General features: G+C 37.6%; 1 protein-coding gene across 5 annotated transcripts in view; it reads left to right on the top strand.

Annotated features, from left to right (window-relative positions):
- The window catches only part of grid2 (glutamate receptor, ionotropic, delta 2), a 749,910-nt gene that overhangs the window by 559,780 nt on the left and 172,983 nt on the right, over positions 1 to 17,147 (top strand). For all 5 annotated transcript variants that reach the window (XR_007040614.1, XR_007040615.1, XM_047381418.1 and 2 more), the window contains exons 10-11: positions 10,866 to 11,063; positions 16,291 to 16,603. Coding sequence is in view for 3 of the 5 variants with exons in the window: in XM_047381418.1 (XP_047237374.1) it covers positions 10,866 to 11,063; positions 16,291 to 16,603 (511 nt within the window). In the remaining 2 variants the exon portion in view is untranslated. The remainder of the gene's footprint in view (positions 1 to 10,865; positions 11,064 to 16,290; positions 16,604 to 17,147) is intronic.

The following is a 17,147-nucleotide window of genomic DNA, read 5'->3' as shown; positions in this document are numbered from 1 at the left end:
ATCCCTTTTTCCCTCTGTAGTTTATTGTCATCTTCCTTAAAGGGAGAAAGGATATGGATTGTGTTATTTGAGTGTCAACCCTTGGTGCTTTTCCATCTCTAGAGTAAGGTGATGGTATCTAGTTTCAATTCAATTCAGTTTATTTATATAGCACCAATTCACAACACATGTTGTCTCAAGGCACTTCACAAAAGTCAGGTACATACATTCCAATTAATCCTAACCATTAAACAGTGCAGTCAAATTCAGTTATTCATTCAAATTGGATACAAAGATTTTCTATCTAAGGAAACCCAGCAGATTGCATCGAGTCAGAGACTTGTAGCATTTACTCCTCCTGGATGAGCATGTAGAGACAGTGGACAGTTACTGGCGTTGACTTTGCAGCAATCCCTCATACTGAGCATGTATGTAGCAACAGTGGAGAGGAAAAACTCCCTTTTAACAGGAAGAAACCTCCAGCAGAACCAGGCTCAGTGTGAGCGGCAATCTGCCACGACCGACTGGAGGTTAGAGAGAACAGAGCAGAGACACAAAAAGAACAAAGAAGCACTGATCCAGGAGTACTTTCTATGGGAAGGAAAACTAAATGTTAGTGAATGTAGCTCCTTTAGTCATTTCATCTAGAAAGAAAGAACAGATAAACTTTGAGCCAGTTTGCAACGTTAGAGTCTGAAAGAGAGCACATAGAATTAGTCACAGTTAAGCTCAGTCAATTGCTATATCTAGTGTATCTAGTGATGGCAAATAGGTGGACTGTTTGTGCACATTTAAATTCTCAGTTACACTTCCAGCCTTCATGCTTTGCCGCTCAGGTTGAGTAAATGTGTGTGCGTGTGTGTGTGTTCTTGTACTTGTTGCTGAGTGAGAAGCATTTTTCGTATTTTTATCGCAAAGTGAGGACATTTTGACAAAGTGAGGACATTTTCCTGGTCCTCACTTTTTCAAATTCCGTTCTTGGGACAGGGGTTAGGTTTAGAACTAGGGTATGAATTGAGTTATTGTTAGGGTTAGGGTTAGGGTCAGGGTTAGGCACTAAAACCGAAAAGTCCTCATAGAGCTAGTAAAACACGGATGTGTCTGTGTGTGTGTGTGTGTTTTAAGGCAGAAGCCATGTGAAATATCCTGGGTCCTGCTTATATGTACTGAGCTGTTTTCGTCTGTGAATGGTTGGAGGCTGTGTGCTGATTTTATGTGTGTGTATATGTGTAAAATACACTTTTCTTATATGATTCATGAAATAGATTTTTCTGTTTTGCCCCTGAATTTATTTTTTCTCCCATATCACTGTGAGGCACAAGTTGAATCATCAATATTTGTTTATTGTGGTAAAACACAGATGAAAACTGGTGGTAGCTTGTTTTTATACACACAGGAAAGCAGACTCATAGAAAAACAGCTTCAGTCTTTTGATCATCGCAATGTTAAACAGTTATTGATCAGTTAATCGCTAAGTAGATCATAGCCCTATTAGAGCTGCTGACTTTAAATCAGTCCTATTGATTATCTAGCTTTGTAATAATAAATCAGTATTTAATAGAAAAAGTGCTCTGTCTTGGTAATTATTTATGGGGTCCTTCTCAGTGCTCAGTGGAATGACCCCATTCACAAATGTGACCAAAACATGTCACAGCTGCAAACTCAAAGCAACCTTGTTATGAATGTGTTTCAAAAAGGAATGGGAATGTGTTTATTTGAGCACATTTAGTCAGGAACAATTATTAATATTTAAATACTACTCCTTGACCATAACTGTTTTCAATTTAGCCAATTTAGCAATTTAGAGGTATTCTCCTTTTGTTGGTGTACTTTTATTTTCTTTTTTCTACTCTTCATCTGTGGTGAAAACACAGTTCTTATTATACGTTTTCTGGGGAAAGTTTCATGTTGATTAGGTGAAGGGGATGAAATATGAACTACACTAAGTGAAACATGACACTTCCTGTTCTCAGGGGGCGGGGCTTCAATGATGTCAGCTTTTAACCATTAAATATTGTTCAGGGCCTCATATGGATAAATCCCAGAAGGTTTCATGTCTCTGTAACTTTCCTTGTAGGAAACAGATTTGTGTTTCATGGCGAGGAGTCAGATTTTCAAGCTTGGCCATGCCCACAAGCAAAAAGCTTTTGATAACTTTTGATCCCCAATGCCTTGAGAGTATATTGTGTGATTTTTAAGTCTTTAAGTCAAAAGCTATAGGAGGAGTTTGGTCAGATTCGATGTGTGTAAACGAGAAAAAATGGGGTTTTCTGGGGTTTGCACAATGGGTCCAAGATACTTTTTTGTAGCTCCTGAGAAGTTACACATGTGTACCCAATTTCATAAGCCTCGGACAAAGCATGCCTTTAGGCTGGTTGTTTAAGTGCTTCTAGAGGGCACTGTGGAGCAATTAGGCCACGCCCACCAGTTATTTCACTGGATATCTTTAGTGGGCTGGACTAATATCAGTGCTATGGAATTTGTTACCGATTGGCTGAAACATATGGAAATCAAAAGCAAACATAAGGCCATGGTGTGACATCGGACTTCACCACGCCGCCACTGCCACACCCTCCAGCCAAACCTCTTAGTACTGGAGACCAACTTAGACCATCTTGTTATTTGTCATTGGACACTTTTTCGTGTTAATTAGGTAAGGAGGGTCAACTCTGGACCTTCCACAGTAAAACGTTACCCTTCCTGTTCTCAGGGGGCGGGGCTTAGATGATGTCAGGATTTGACCATTGAATATTGTTCAGAGCCAGATGTGGATCAATACCAGAAGGTTTCGTGTCTCTGCAACTTTCCTTGTAGAAGCTATAACAATTTCTTCGTTTTGGCCAGTCATTAAACTTTGAAGCCTGGCTCCACCCCTTCACCATGCTCACAATCTCACGATTTTGACAATTTTAGATCCCATGATCTAAAATTGTCATGTCATGTCTTCTAATCAAATTGATCAAATTGCAAGCCAATTGCTCAAAATCTCTAGGAGAAGTTCGATCAAATATGGAGGCTATAAACAATAAAAATAGGGTCAAAATAGAAACCAATCCAAGATGACCGACTTCCTGTTCATTGTAGGATGTGGGTGAAGGAGAGTTTTAGGTAGGTCTTGGGGAGACCGACAGGTCAACCAAATTTCATAACTCTACACAAAGTAAGGTCAATGCAGAGGCTGTTTTGAAAATGTCTTGGGGGCGCTGCTGAGCCATTTTTATTGCGACTTCGGCGAAACACCCAAAATACGTAATTTTACACCAGGACTGATGCGTGTGCAAATTTTGCTGACTTTTGGAATAGGTTAAAGCCTCGAAAAGGCAATTCATTTGACGATGAATAATAAAAACATAGCGATTACAGTAGCACTTAGATGCTTGGGCCTAATTTGTGAGAGCTCTGCGAGTGACTGTTAGTTGCTAATGACTGAAGTTTGTACCCTCTTCTTGTCTGTGCTAAACTAAAGTGCTGTTTAACTGTCTTTTAATCAACAATTTTTACATTTGATCATATGTGGTACTAAATTTAAAAAGGCCTCGGGGGGGGGGGGTAACTGGGGGGTCTGTTGCCAGGGGCTGTGGCCCCCACTGGGGTGAAGCTTTGGTGGCAGGTGGGGGTGACATTTGGTGGCTGCCTGCAATGCCTTGGGGGGCCTGTGGCGGCAGACATCGGTTACTGGCCTGGTGACCGTGCTGCTCTTTGAGGTGGACTCGGGGTTCCTGGTGCATGTTGCCCCCGGGATGGGGTCCATGCTGGGCCTGGGGGGCTTGGGTCCTGCTGGGTATGTTGCTGGGGCTTTGGGCAGGTGCCAGGGCCATGGACCTTCGGTGCATTTGTGGGCTTAAGGGCCCCCTAAACTGAGAGTGATTTTCTTCTGCAGGCCCATCATGATATGATGCCGTTTATACCCACCCTTCAAAACTGACATGATTATATCTCATAAAAAATTTGCTTACCGGTCTAAATGTCAGCGTAGTGGTGACAATTTTCAGTGTAGCAGCCCACTACGCTGAAATGCGTTGGTGAAAACCTTCGCTGGCGAGAACACACTCCATGATGTTGAGATCAGGGCTCTGATCTTGTTCTTTACGCTGAAGATAGTTCTTAATCAATTTGGCTGTAAGTTTGGGTTCACTCACTTAGCATTTTGTAAATTGATAAAAATAAACAATCATTTATATTTCTGGAAGCATTCTTTGTTTACTGCATTTTTTCACACCTGCCTAAAACACAGCTGATAGGACGCATAAAAAAATAAAATAAAACAAAATAGGCCTACATATAATGATTTTCACTTATTACAGATTCTTTAAAAAACAGTTTACCATTTACTTTTTATTTCATAAAGCTATTTTGTTTTTCCAAAGAATTGGTTGACTTTTTTTTAAAGCCAAATTTTGTATAATCTTATTTTATGAACTGGATGAATGATCGCAACTCTAGGTCAGACAAAGCAGATATGTTTTTCATACAACCTAAACCATTGTCATGGTTGAACATAATGATCAAAAATGAATAAAAATGTTGCTTCTATTTTTTTTTTTTATACAATTAGCTATATTGAAATGTCGTCAGAATAAAAAACAGAACAAACTGTCTTTGTTTTTTGTCGTAAGCATCTTTTGTAATGCATACTTGCTGATTATTTTTTATGAGGAGATACAGGGGTTGGACAATGAAATTGAAACACCTGTAATTTTAGTGTGGGAGGTTTCATGGCTAAATTGGACCAGCCTGGTAGACAGTCTTCATTGATTGCACATTGGACCAGTAAGAGCAGAGTGTGAATGTTCAATTAGCAGGGTAAGAGCACAGTTTTGCTCAAAATATTGAAATGCACACAACATTATGGGTGACATAGCAGAGTTCAAAAGAGGACCAATTGTTGGTGCACGTCTTGCTGGTGCATCTGTGACCAAGACAGCAAGTCTTTGTGATGTATCAAGAGCCACGGTATCCAGGCTAATGTCAGCATACCACCAAGAAGGACGAACAACATCCAACAGGATTAACTGTGGATGCAAGAGGAAGCTGTCTGAAAGAGATGTCCGGGTGCTAACCCGGATTGTATCCAAAAAACATAAAACCACGGCAGCCCAAATCACGGCAGAATTAAATGTGCACCTCAACTCTCCTGTTTCCACCAGAACTGTCCGTCGGGAGCTCCACAGGGTCAATATACACGGCCGGGCTGCTATAGCCAAACCTTTGTTCAATCATGTCAATGCCAAACGTCAGTTTCAATGGTGCAAGGAGCGCAAATCTTGGGCTGTGGACAATGTGAATCATGTATTGTTCTCTGATGAGTCCACCTTTACTGTTTTCCCCACATCCGGGAAAATTACGGTGTGGAGAAGCCCCAAAGAAGCGTACCACCCAGACTGTTGCATGCCCAGAGTGAAGCATGGGTGTGGATCAGTGATGGTTTGGGCTGCCATATCATGCCATTCGGTTGGCCCAATACTTGTACTAGATGGGCACGTCACTGCTAAGGACTACCGAACCATTCTTGAGGATCATGTGCATCCAATGGTTCAAACATTGTATCCTGAAGGCATTGCCATGTATCAGGATGACAATGCACCAATACACACAGCAAGACTGGTGAAAGATTGGTTTGATGAACATGAAAGTGAAGTTGAACATCTCCCATGGCCTGCACAGTCACCAGATCTAAATATTATTGAGCCACTTTGGGGTGTTTTGGTGGAGCGAGTCAGGAAACGTTTTCCTCCACCAGTATCACGTAGTCACCTGGCCACTATCCTGCAAGACGAATGGCTTAAAATCCCTCTGACCACTGTGCAGGACTTGTATATGTCATTCCCAAGACGAATTGATGCTGTATTGGCCGCAAAAGGAGGCCCTACACCATACTAATAAATTATTGTGGTCTAAAACCAGGTGTTTCAGTTTCATTGTCCAACCCCTGTAGAAGTAGTGAGATGTTTTAAAGGGCTTCTTTCTGAAAGGTGGTAAACCAGTAACCCTTATTTATCACAGTGCTAATCTAAGTTTATTCTATTAAGACTATATACATGCATGTGTACTGTTGCTGTTATAAACCGACAAAAAATGTTATCTATTTTGTTTATGCACAATAAAAACAATCTTTAGAACCCAGCCTAAACTTATTGTCTTAAACAGCGCTTTGAGTGTCTCGTTGCTGAAAAGCACTATATAAATAAACTTACGTTACCTTACCTTACCTTACCTTAAATAACCCCTTATTCCACAACTAGTTGGAGAACAACATTATTTTGATATCTATTTGTAATTTTCTCAAAATCAATTTCGAATCTTTGGTACTCTTGGAACAAAAACTACTACACCGCAGTACAACCACTATAATTTCCTGTCCTGGTTTTAAAGCCCTTTTTTATGTCACTGTGCACTGTTTTATGTCACTATTGTTTATTTCAGTGTATGTGTTTTTAAGCAGACACTGACTCCCATAAATCTTCTTTCTCCATTCTATATGAACATGCGCGGTTCTATTAGTCATGTTCACTTTCTAAAAGCCTTTGATTTCTTGCTGAGATACTGGAGATTAAAGTCTTTGGCAACACATACTGAGCAACAAAAAGCCTTGAAGAGTTTGTTTTTGAGTCCCAACTCAGACTGCTTTCCTTTTGTTTTTGGAATCATATTTTTAATCTTTCGGAAAGAACGACGGAAAGAAATTTTATTTTCTCTAACAAAATATAAAATCTACTCTTATGCAGAGACTGCCAGAATTTGTTTTTCAAAATGTGTTTTAAAATGAATTTGGCAGAGTAAGCCAAGGTGTTTTGAAAATGTTCAGCATTTTGTAAAATCACCACTAAACTGTCAGTCCCAGAATCCCCTCCGTGGGCTTTTGAAATGCCATTACTTTGTTTTTGTCGGAAATTGCAGTTCTGTTCTTCTGTCCTGTCCTCCAGAAGCACAGAACCAGCACTGAAACTACATGTGGTACTTCTGTTCAAGAGGAGACAAAAAGAACCTGTGCCAAATTAATTAGTGCAGAGGACAGTGATGAAGATGGATGGAAATTTGTGATGGGAAGCATATCAGGCAGAGATAAACAGATATGGAAGAACGGAATTACAGAACGTTGATAAATATAGTAGCATAGCTATGTCCCATCAGATTTTAATAACATGCTTTTAGAGGAAGTTGGAGACAGTATGTAAAGATAGCATATTTTTTATATTGCAGTTGGTAAGTAGCTATAGAAATAACTATAAACAAAGAAAGAGGAGAGAATGAGATTATTGTCACAAGCATTGGTGTGAAAACCCACTGAGTGAGCATTAGTTGAAATTCAACCAAACAGTGAGCTAGGAAAATGTTTCAATTATTTTATCTGTTGAGGTGCTCAGGGTTTACATCTAAGCTCTGAGACATGGCACAGTATTATGTTGGAAGGCACTGAGTGGTCATAAGATGGACATGGTCAATGACAGTACTTGGGTAAGATGTGGCGTTTATACTATGCTATGCTGGCTCTTTCTATGCCAAGAAAATTTCCCTCACACCATCCAGCCACCAGCAGGAGCCTAAACTGTTGATTCAGAACGAACAATGCTTTAAGATTGTTTAGTCATAATTTCTGATTCTACCATCTAAATGTTTCTGCTGAAATCAAGCAACATTTTTACTGTTAGTGTCCAATCCGGGTGAGCCTAATTCTAGCCTCAGTTTTGTCTTTCTCAGTTTTGTCTTTCTAGCTGACAGGAATGGCATCAGGTGTGGTTTTCTGCTGCTGTAGCCTTAACAGTTTGACCTTTGGACTTTTTTGCATTTTGTCACTTTACAATCATAAACTACAATCTATTTCATTATAGCTGTATGTGATAGACCAGCATCCAGCAATAGGGCTGGGCAATATGGCCTAAAATGAATATCATGTTATATTGAGCAGTTCATCTCGGTAACGATAAATGAATGGTAACACTACCAGCTGTACCCTCTCCACCGCAAACCCCCCACTCCCCGAGCCAGACCTTGTCGCCATAGTCTTTTGTTCAACATCGTCCTTGCTGAACCCACTTTCTTTGGGAATGAAGTGCTCCTCTCCCCCCTTGACCAGCTCTACCGCCGCTTCACTATCTGAAATTTTCTCCATTTTCTCAACGTCACCATCTCTTTCACTTCTTGCCGCAGACTCAATGTGGTGGAGTCACGTGATTACAGACTGTACACATAGCGTAGCATCTTAAAGAGACACGAGCATAGCCGACAAAAACTACTTTTCATTTCATTTTTTAAAATACCGAAGTTACTGACATGGGCAACATGTAGTCGGTTATTGTCGAACATTTCAGTGTTTATACATTTTTGGTTTATCGCCCAGCCCTACCCAGCAGTTCATCATTGTGACGTGAATGGAAAGGGATCAATTTTTGTTCTTAAATTTTATAAAAATATAAAACTATGTGTCATACCTTCTTTATTCAGCCCAATTAAGTATGATACCCTGCCCCAACGAAAAAAAAAATATCATTGTGACTTATTGTGGGTAATCCAAACGGTAAAACATTTGTGTTTGCACTTTAATGATATGTGTAGTAGTATAAATACTTTAGCTAAGCACTATACACGTTTGGTGGAGCTGCATGATTGTTTCTTTGAAAATTTGTTTTGCTTGATTGTTGCAGAAAAGAATGACTGATTCCACAGTCCTTGACTTAAAAAAAAACAAACAATATACATGGAAGGTGCTGCAGCAGGTGCATTCATCTTGTCAGCTGTTTGACAAGTCTCTGTTGTTGTTTATGAGGTAAAAAGAGGAGAAAGAAATGTCGGCTATTGTTAAAGCAAACCTGAAAACTTGGCAACATTCAATATTACTAAAGAAAGAAAGACTAACTAAAACTATGGGTTGTCTCTGGAGTGCACCAGGTGCTTTCATGCATAATTTCCCCCAGTGCCAAAACCTTTGTTTTCAATGTGCAGTTTGGTTTTATTTACATTGCTTTTTTATCCAAGTGTTGTGTCTTACATGCTGAGATGTGGATGCAAACAGGCAGAAGTGTTTGGAAGCAAGTTTCTGTTCATAATGCATTCCTTAAAAACCAGTATGTTACCGCAATAACAATTTACCTTTTGATATACACTGACATTACCAGACCACTGCTAAGTAAATGCTAATAAAAGAATAGAAGTATTTAGTTTTAGGGTTTATATGATTTGCAGGACTTACATCTTTAGTGCAAAAGGATAAAAAAAATTCCACTTGGCATATCATAGACAGTTAAGCCCAAGATTATTCATACCCCAAGCAGCTTTATATTTAAAATTATTTTCATTCAACCAAAAAGTTGAATGAGGCTTTCTCAAAATATAAAAAAATAGAAAACTATAAGTATAAGTTTAATAAGGATATCTGTTTTAATAGGTTTTGTTAAAAAATGCTATGTTGAAAATGATGAATACATTTCTTAATAATCAGTGGAACAGCCAAACCTTTCTTATAATTGCTGACCACCTTTTGGGATGTTTGTGCTGCTTTTTCTGTGATGTATCTTTGGCTATGAGCTCCAAGTCTGTAGTGTTGGAAGGCCTCCTTGTCATCACCCTAACCTTGAGCTCCCTCGACAGATTCTCAATCAGACTGAAGTTGGGGCTCTAGCTGAGCCACTCCAAAATAGTAATATTACTTCCAGCTCCCAAAAACATGTTGGTAAAATATTACTTAAAACATAAATCAGCCTGTTGTTGCAAGCAAAAGCCATTAATTACAGTAAAAATGCATTTTGATAAATGACCTTACAATAACAATGTTTATTTTGTTGCAAGGTACACTATTAAAACTCTTATCTTTTTGTACATATTTATCCTATCTTCCAAACATGTATCCTATAATGTATGTTGTAGTGATTTTTTGAGTGTTTAGTTAACATGTCTGTATATAATTATCTAACTTTGATTCAAAAAATAATATTAAACTATTTTGTTCATAAAAGTCTTAAACCTTTTGCTGTATTGTAAAAACAAAAATCAATATGAAACCCCTTTTAGTTTTACAATGTGAATTCTAGGGCAATTTCTTTTGGGTATTTATTTTTATTTAGTTAGTTGTCCTAGTTATTAATTAGCATTATTGAATCTTTTTCATGCCGTCAACATTCATTTTATGCTTTGAACTCAAAGCAAGCATTCTATGGCACCTTTGAGGTTACTCGGTGGCTACAGTTGTGTGTGTTGAGGGGTGTTCCTACATTGATGGATGGATACTTTTGGCGAGAAAGAGATTTGGCATGCATGTCCACTCATTCCCTAATAGCTTATTGAACTGCCACAACAAGCGAGGATTAGAAACCACCGAGTGAATATCTGGGCTATCTTACGCCCATGCATGTATGTGTGTGTGAGGGTGTGTTTGTGTATGTGTGCAGTTGATATTCAGTCAATAACATTCAGGCTCTCATAAATCTCAGGACACACTGTATAGGCATTCAACATTTCACTCATCAACTGTGATGTATTAAAGAAAAAGAACAGTAGTGGAAAAACTCAATCCATTGAACTGTACATTAATATAGTAGTTTGAAAATAAAACAAATCATGTTCTAGATTTTCACATAGATCTTTTAGTTTAATCGGTAAAACGTTTGTTTACATTTCATTTGTAATTTCATTTAACATGTTAAATAGACTAGAATTTAAACAAATTGCTAAACAGTGTGCTTACAGGAACAATAAGCACTGGTCCTAAAACAGGCATTATTAATGTTCACATCTTCATTTTAGTCATTTTAACATTTTTAGGTACTAAGTCTCTCACACCATGTTTTCAACGTGAGTCTTTGTTGTTGAGAACATAGATTTGAGTAATGGTTAGTATGCTTATTGGGTCCTTGATTTACTTACTTACTAATTTGTTGATTGTTGCTTTCCAGGAGGAGCCATTTGTGATGGTGTCAGAGAATGTGCTTGGAAAACCGAAGAAGTACCAAGGCTTTTCAATTGATGTCCTGGATGCCCTGTCCAACTACCTGGGCTTCAAGTATGAGATCTATGTGGCTCCAGACCACAAATATGGCAGCTTGCAGCCTGACGGCCAGTGGAATGGACTAATGGGAGAACTGGTTTTTAAGGTGAGGAGAAAATCTTAATAAAATAAACATGTTTTAATGTTTATACAGAAACACGCAGTTTGCAAAAAAAGGGCAGTTTGAGAATTGTATAATTTCCAAATACACAGCACATATGCTCATATCCCTTAAACAGTTTCTCATTTTATGATGTAACAACCACAAACCTCCAATTATTTTATTCGGAGCTTTCTATTATGCCAGTTATTGTGATTGACTTACACAAATGTGCGAATAATAATAAAATTAAAGGAAAATGATGTATGGTGTGCATCTTAAAATCTAAAAAGTGGCATGTATAGTTTGTAGAGGAACTTCCTTTGCAATTACAGCTGCAAGTTGTTTCTACTGAATTTGCACAGTTTAATGGTGATTGCAAAGGCCACCATTAAAATACTTTCCAGTTTTTGATTGCATTGTAATAAAATCTGAAACGTTAAAGGGCTTTGAATACCCTTATAAGGCTCTCAAATATTCAAGAGTGTCTGTAGGAGAGTTCCTGCCATCAGATGAATGTTCCTTGCTGGACTTGCTTCATGGGACCAACCCTCTATGTTTCAGCTGGTTATTCCTCTTGACTATACAAACTGAACAACTGACCATTCCCCTGCTCAGAGATAACGTTTATTAAACTCCATGCAACAGCCGTTACACATTATATCCCTTCATACACTAGTGGGTTCCACACTCCAAAAAAGTCCAGGTGGAAAACATTACATACAAGCAATCCTCATTGTCTCATTTCTTAGGTGAATCCATAATTACATGTCCCCTTGAAATCATGTTGCTTCAAGAGGAAATCTTTAAATATAAAAATCATTTTTAATTAAGAGACCGACTTCCTGACTGGCAGTCACAAACTGTTGCAGCAAGTAGTCACTGTGTGAAACAAAATAGACCTGACCTCAAAAAATCTTTGATGTGGCACACTATTGAAAGCACGACATCTTTTAAATAATTTGACTACCCTTAAGGACCTTGGAGCATTTGATTCATAACTATTGGCAGACACTTGAACTTCTTAACTAAAAAATGGAACTTGAGTTACAGAAATACAAAGACAAATTGCTGAGTAATACAGTGACAGCCCTCCTGAGGACAGTAACGTTGAGAGGTTTTCTGTCATGTTTTTTGTTTAACAAAATTTTAGGAAAATGGCTTCTTGCTTTATTGCTAAATTAGAATGAAATGTATTTTACTTTATAAATTTATGGAATCTATTTTGCAAAGAAGATCTCTTAATTATTGTTATTCCTAAATGCTAATTTATCATAATAGTTATAAACAACAGAACAGTTTCATTAATCCCTTCCTGATCAATAAAAGGACATCTAGAATTTCAGATTTCCACATCTGCTGTACTCAGGTGTGGATCCACTTCAAATTTTGTTTAAAGAAGCATCTGCTTAAAACATCGTAGCCATCACCCTTTTTTGTGCAAAACATTTCTTGAGTCATTATAAAGGAGGATTAAAATTAGGTTGAAGGTCAATAGGCAAACAGGTTAATAAACCTATTGTAGAAACATAAAGGCCCTGCATTGGCCCTGCACGGGACAGCCTTTTAAATCCCACTCTAGATGAATTTCTTACCATTACCACCCATTCTCTCTGTCACTCCTGTTTTATTTGTGATTCACAACCAATCCTGCATGCCCCAACCAATTGGTACACTGTGTGACTGAAAACATGTATGCCCACAGAGTGTTTTATTGGAGTTGAACAAGAGCAGAAAAATTTTTATAAATTCAACAAAACAATCTCTTCAGTTTGAATCACAAATTCTCATGTAAAATAGGGCCAAAACCAAAAATGCTTGCATTGTGCAGTAAGAAAGTAAATATATAAATAAGAAAATGCATAAAACAATATTACAAAAACAGATAAAACCATAGAGAAAAAAAGGCTTAATTTGCAATTGCTCAACGTTAATACAAAGCAATGGCTCAGGGCATACAAATAAATAAAAAAACAGCTATCCCAGTTTTATTTAACTGGGACATCTGTCTTACTTGAGATTACTCCAGACAGCATATACTGTATTGCTGAGAGTCTCTGGTGTCAGGCTACTGCGGCTTTCTTGTAAAATACACGCACAGACAATAAATGCTATCTCTGATGGCTCACTGGACTCACACCCAAAATGAAACTTGCACACTTTAGCAGTACAAAAAATTGTTCAGTGCAGAAACTCCTGATGGCACTGAAGTATTCTGATATTTCTTCATCAACTGGCTTCGGGCCTAAAGTGAAGGTGGAATTTTCTTCCGACTCCGCAAATGTTTTTTATTTTTTAATTGGAGGTGGTTCATCCGCATCAGCCCATGTTGGGAATGATTTGTTTTGCATCTTTGGATGAAATTAGGCATCTTTTAATTCATTTAATTCAACAATTATACTATGCAATTATACTATTTATTTTTCTCCAGTCTCCATTCTTCATTAACAATTTCAGTTGAATTCTCCATCCTTTCAACAGGCATAGAACACGTCTATTTTAAGCAAACACTTTGGAAGCCACCAGGTGGCTGTAAAGCTTGACTGCTGGTCCAGTTACCTCCTTGGCCTAACAAAAGCTTGGATGGATGGATGGATGGATGGATGGATGGATGGATGGATGGATGGATGGATGGATGGATGGATGGATGGATGGATGGGAACCTGTACAGACATGAACCAACTGAAAGAACCAATGGAACAGACAAAAAGACACAACAAAATGCCAAATATAAAACAAAATTATGAAATCATAATCCAGGAGTTCTTGACAAAATATGACTTGGAAGCACAAAATATAAAAAGTTGAACATCAAAGCCCTAAAACAGTACTCAGATATGTGTGGATCATGACAGAAAGCAAACTTAAGTAATAAAAACAATTTTAAAATCAATGATGTAATTACTTTCATTTAGATTTGCAGTTCTAACTGCATCCACAATGATTGCAGCAACATGAACAATTAAGTTCAGCCATACCTCTAGTAAATACTTTTACTTAACTTCGTTTCATACTTTTGCAATAATAAAACTAACATACTGAATAAAACAAAGCATACCAATGGGATTTACCCATTGTCAAAAATAATAATATTTTCCTATGGTGTCAGATTTGTCAAATGTTGAAACTGAGTTCCCCTTCTCTTGACCCTGAAAGCTTGTTTGTGCTGAAAATTTGTAACACTCTTCTCCCTTTCACCTTGCAAATTTATAGAGAAAGCCTTTGAGCATAATGCATATTTATGGGCACACATGCAAGCACAAGATGTAAATAAACTCAACATGCACATAATTTTGTTTTCCCCCATCAGTCAGCAGTGTTTATCTCTTCAAAAACCTAATTATATTACATAATTATTACCCACAGTGCTTTCTGTAAGTTTGTATGTGCACTGACCACATGCGTCAGCATTGCATTTCATGCATGCTCACACACACAGTTTAAATGGATGCTATTGTGTTGATTCTACCAACATTAATCCTGTAGGGTTTTCTTCTGATGCTCTGTTTATGCACTAGAAAGGACTAATTCAGCAAACCTAAGCATTTTGTCTTATTTCCGGGCTACTCACGTATGAAATTAGCAGATTTTTGTGCATGAGGTAGATAAATGTTTTTGTTTCTTTTAAGTTTTTACGAGTTGTGGGGAGATGCTGCGGTGGGTCTTAATTTTTTTTTATAAAGTCTGTATATAATTTACCTAGATATCTAAACATCGGTTGCTTCAAGTAACTAAAGTCATTATTATCTTGGTTGATAATCATCTTTGTCATGATTAGATTTCATTGGTGGATTTCCAAAAAAAGCAGACCCTTGCAGCTGCAATCTGAATCCTGAAGCAGATGTCTCCAGTTCTTTTGAATCACTGGAAATGGAAACATTTTAATATTCAAACATTATATACCGGTATATGTCATAATGAAATCCATCAAATTACATGGGATTAAAAAGCATAAACATAAGAAATACCACTTGTAGCTGTAGCAGCTACAAGTGAAGATAATAAAACGAGCAAATTATGGAGTTTTTGCCCAGCCCACAAACATTTTACTTTTAAAGCTGATTTTTTTGTTAAGTTTTAGTTTCATTGTCAACAGCAGGAGTAAATGACAAACCCTATGTTCATATGCTAAATTGTCTGTTTAAAGCGTTTCTGTGCTTACACCTCTGCAGGTCCTTATAGTCCTTATATCCTCTGCTTCTGCTCATCTCTTTCACCTAGTCCTCCTCAATAAAGGATTCCAGTCATAACACACCCAATATCTAATTAAAAACTCATTTTGAAGTGTTTTGGTAATTATTGAGGAATAAGAGAATTTAGGTAACAAATTTATACTCAACACAAACCCCTATATTTAATGCTACCTTTCTATATTGAGTTTATCACTAATTATTTAGTATGAATGTTGAACATACAGAAGCTAGCACTAGGTTCGGACCATTTAGCGCATAAAAGCTAAAGTTATCTTAAAGCTGTAGTAGGTAACCTTTTAAAAAATGTATTGTTTACGTAATTGTTAAAACTGTCACTATGTCCTGACAGTATAAAATGAGGCATATATTTTGTGAAAAAATCAGTAAACAAAATATGCCATCTAGAAGCAAAATGTAAAAGCATGCTCAAAATAGTGTTCTGTTAAGAATGATGAGGCTGTTTTTAGTCCCCTCTCTAACCCAACAAATGGATCACAATTTTTGATCTGATGTTTAATTAAACCTAACTCATTTATGTTCCAACAGCAATAATCCAGCATTTGGGTTCAAGAAATGATCCAGCAAACTTAATGACACGAAAGATTATAAAAAATACATAATTTATCAGTTGGATATTAAATGATAAGACAATACTGGCTGGTAAAAAGTTAAGCTCAGAACATGAAGCATGTTTTGATTTTTCAAACCTGAATTTGTTTTGGTAGCCTCATTTTTTAACTTAGCAACACTGTAGCAAGCATATCTCATGTACCTTGAAGATACCTGTGAAAGTGTATAGGTAGAAACTTCTTTTTTAGTGTTGCTTTTTTATTCATGAGTAAAGAGAACCATTAGCAAAAGATTATCCTAGAATTGTTTAAGATGTAAAATCTGACAAAATAAATACAAATTTTGATAAAAAAAAAAAAAAAAAATGTAATATTGAGCAAAGGCTTCAAAGCAGTGCATTAGTCTTTTTCAGTACAATAGGGCTGAACAAATCTTTCTTACACTCTTCTCCTTTTTTCTGGCTCTTGCAGCGAGCTGATGTTGGACTCTCTGCTCTGACCATCACGCCTGAGCGGGAGAGTGTTGTAGACTTCACCACACGCTACATGGATTATTCTGTGGGCGTTCTGCTGCGCAAGGCCGAGCGCACAGTGGACATGTTTGCCTGCCTGGCACCCTTCGATCTGTCGCTGTGGGCGTGCATTGCAGGCACAGTGCTTCTCATTGGCATCCTGGTGTACTTGCTCAACTGGCTCAACCCACCACGGCTGCCCATGGGATCTGTATCTTCGACCACACTTTACAATTCCATGTGGTTTGTGTATGGGTCCTTTGTACAGCAAGGTAAGCATGAAAACTGGATGTCGATAAATAATGCAACTCGCTCAGCAATTTTCCTTGAATTTTATCTTTTTTATACCAGCTTTAAACCTGAATTTGCTATATATATATATATATATATATATATATATATATATATATATATATATATATGCTCAAACAAATAAAGGGAACACTCAAATAACAGATCCTAGATCTGAATGAATGAAATATTCTCATTGAATACTTTGTTCTGTACAAAGTTGAATGTGCTGACAACAAAATCACACAAAAATCATCAATGGAAATCAAATTTATTAACCAATGGAGGCCTGGATTTGGAGTCACACACAAAATTAAAGTGTGAAAACACTACAGGCTGATCCAACTTTGATGTAATGTCCTTAAAACAAGTCAAAATGACGCTCAGTATTGTGTGTGGCCTCCAAGTGCCTGTATGACCTCCCTACAACGCCTGGGCATGCTCCTGATGAGACGGCAGATGGTCTCTTGAGGGATGTCCTCACAGACCTGGACTAAGGCAACTCCTAGACAGTCTGTGGTGCAA

Source organism: Girardinichthys multiradiatus, chromosome 12 (genome assembly GCF_021462225.1).
Source record: "Girardinichthys multiradiatus isolate DD_20200921_A chromosome 12, DD_fGirMul_XY1, whole genome shotgun sequence".
Lineage (NCBI taxonomy): Eukaryota > Metazoa > Chordata > Actinopteri > Cyprinodontiformes > Goodeidae > Girardinichthys > Girardinichthys multiradiatus.
The sequence above is the reverse complement of the archived record's forward strand: the minus strand, read 5'-3'. Positions and strand labels throughout refer to the sequence as shown.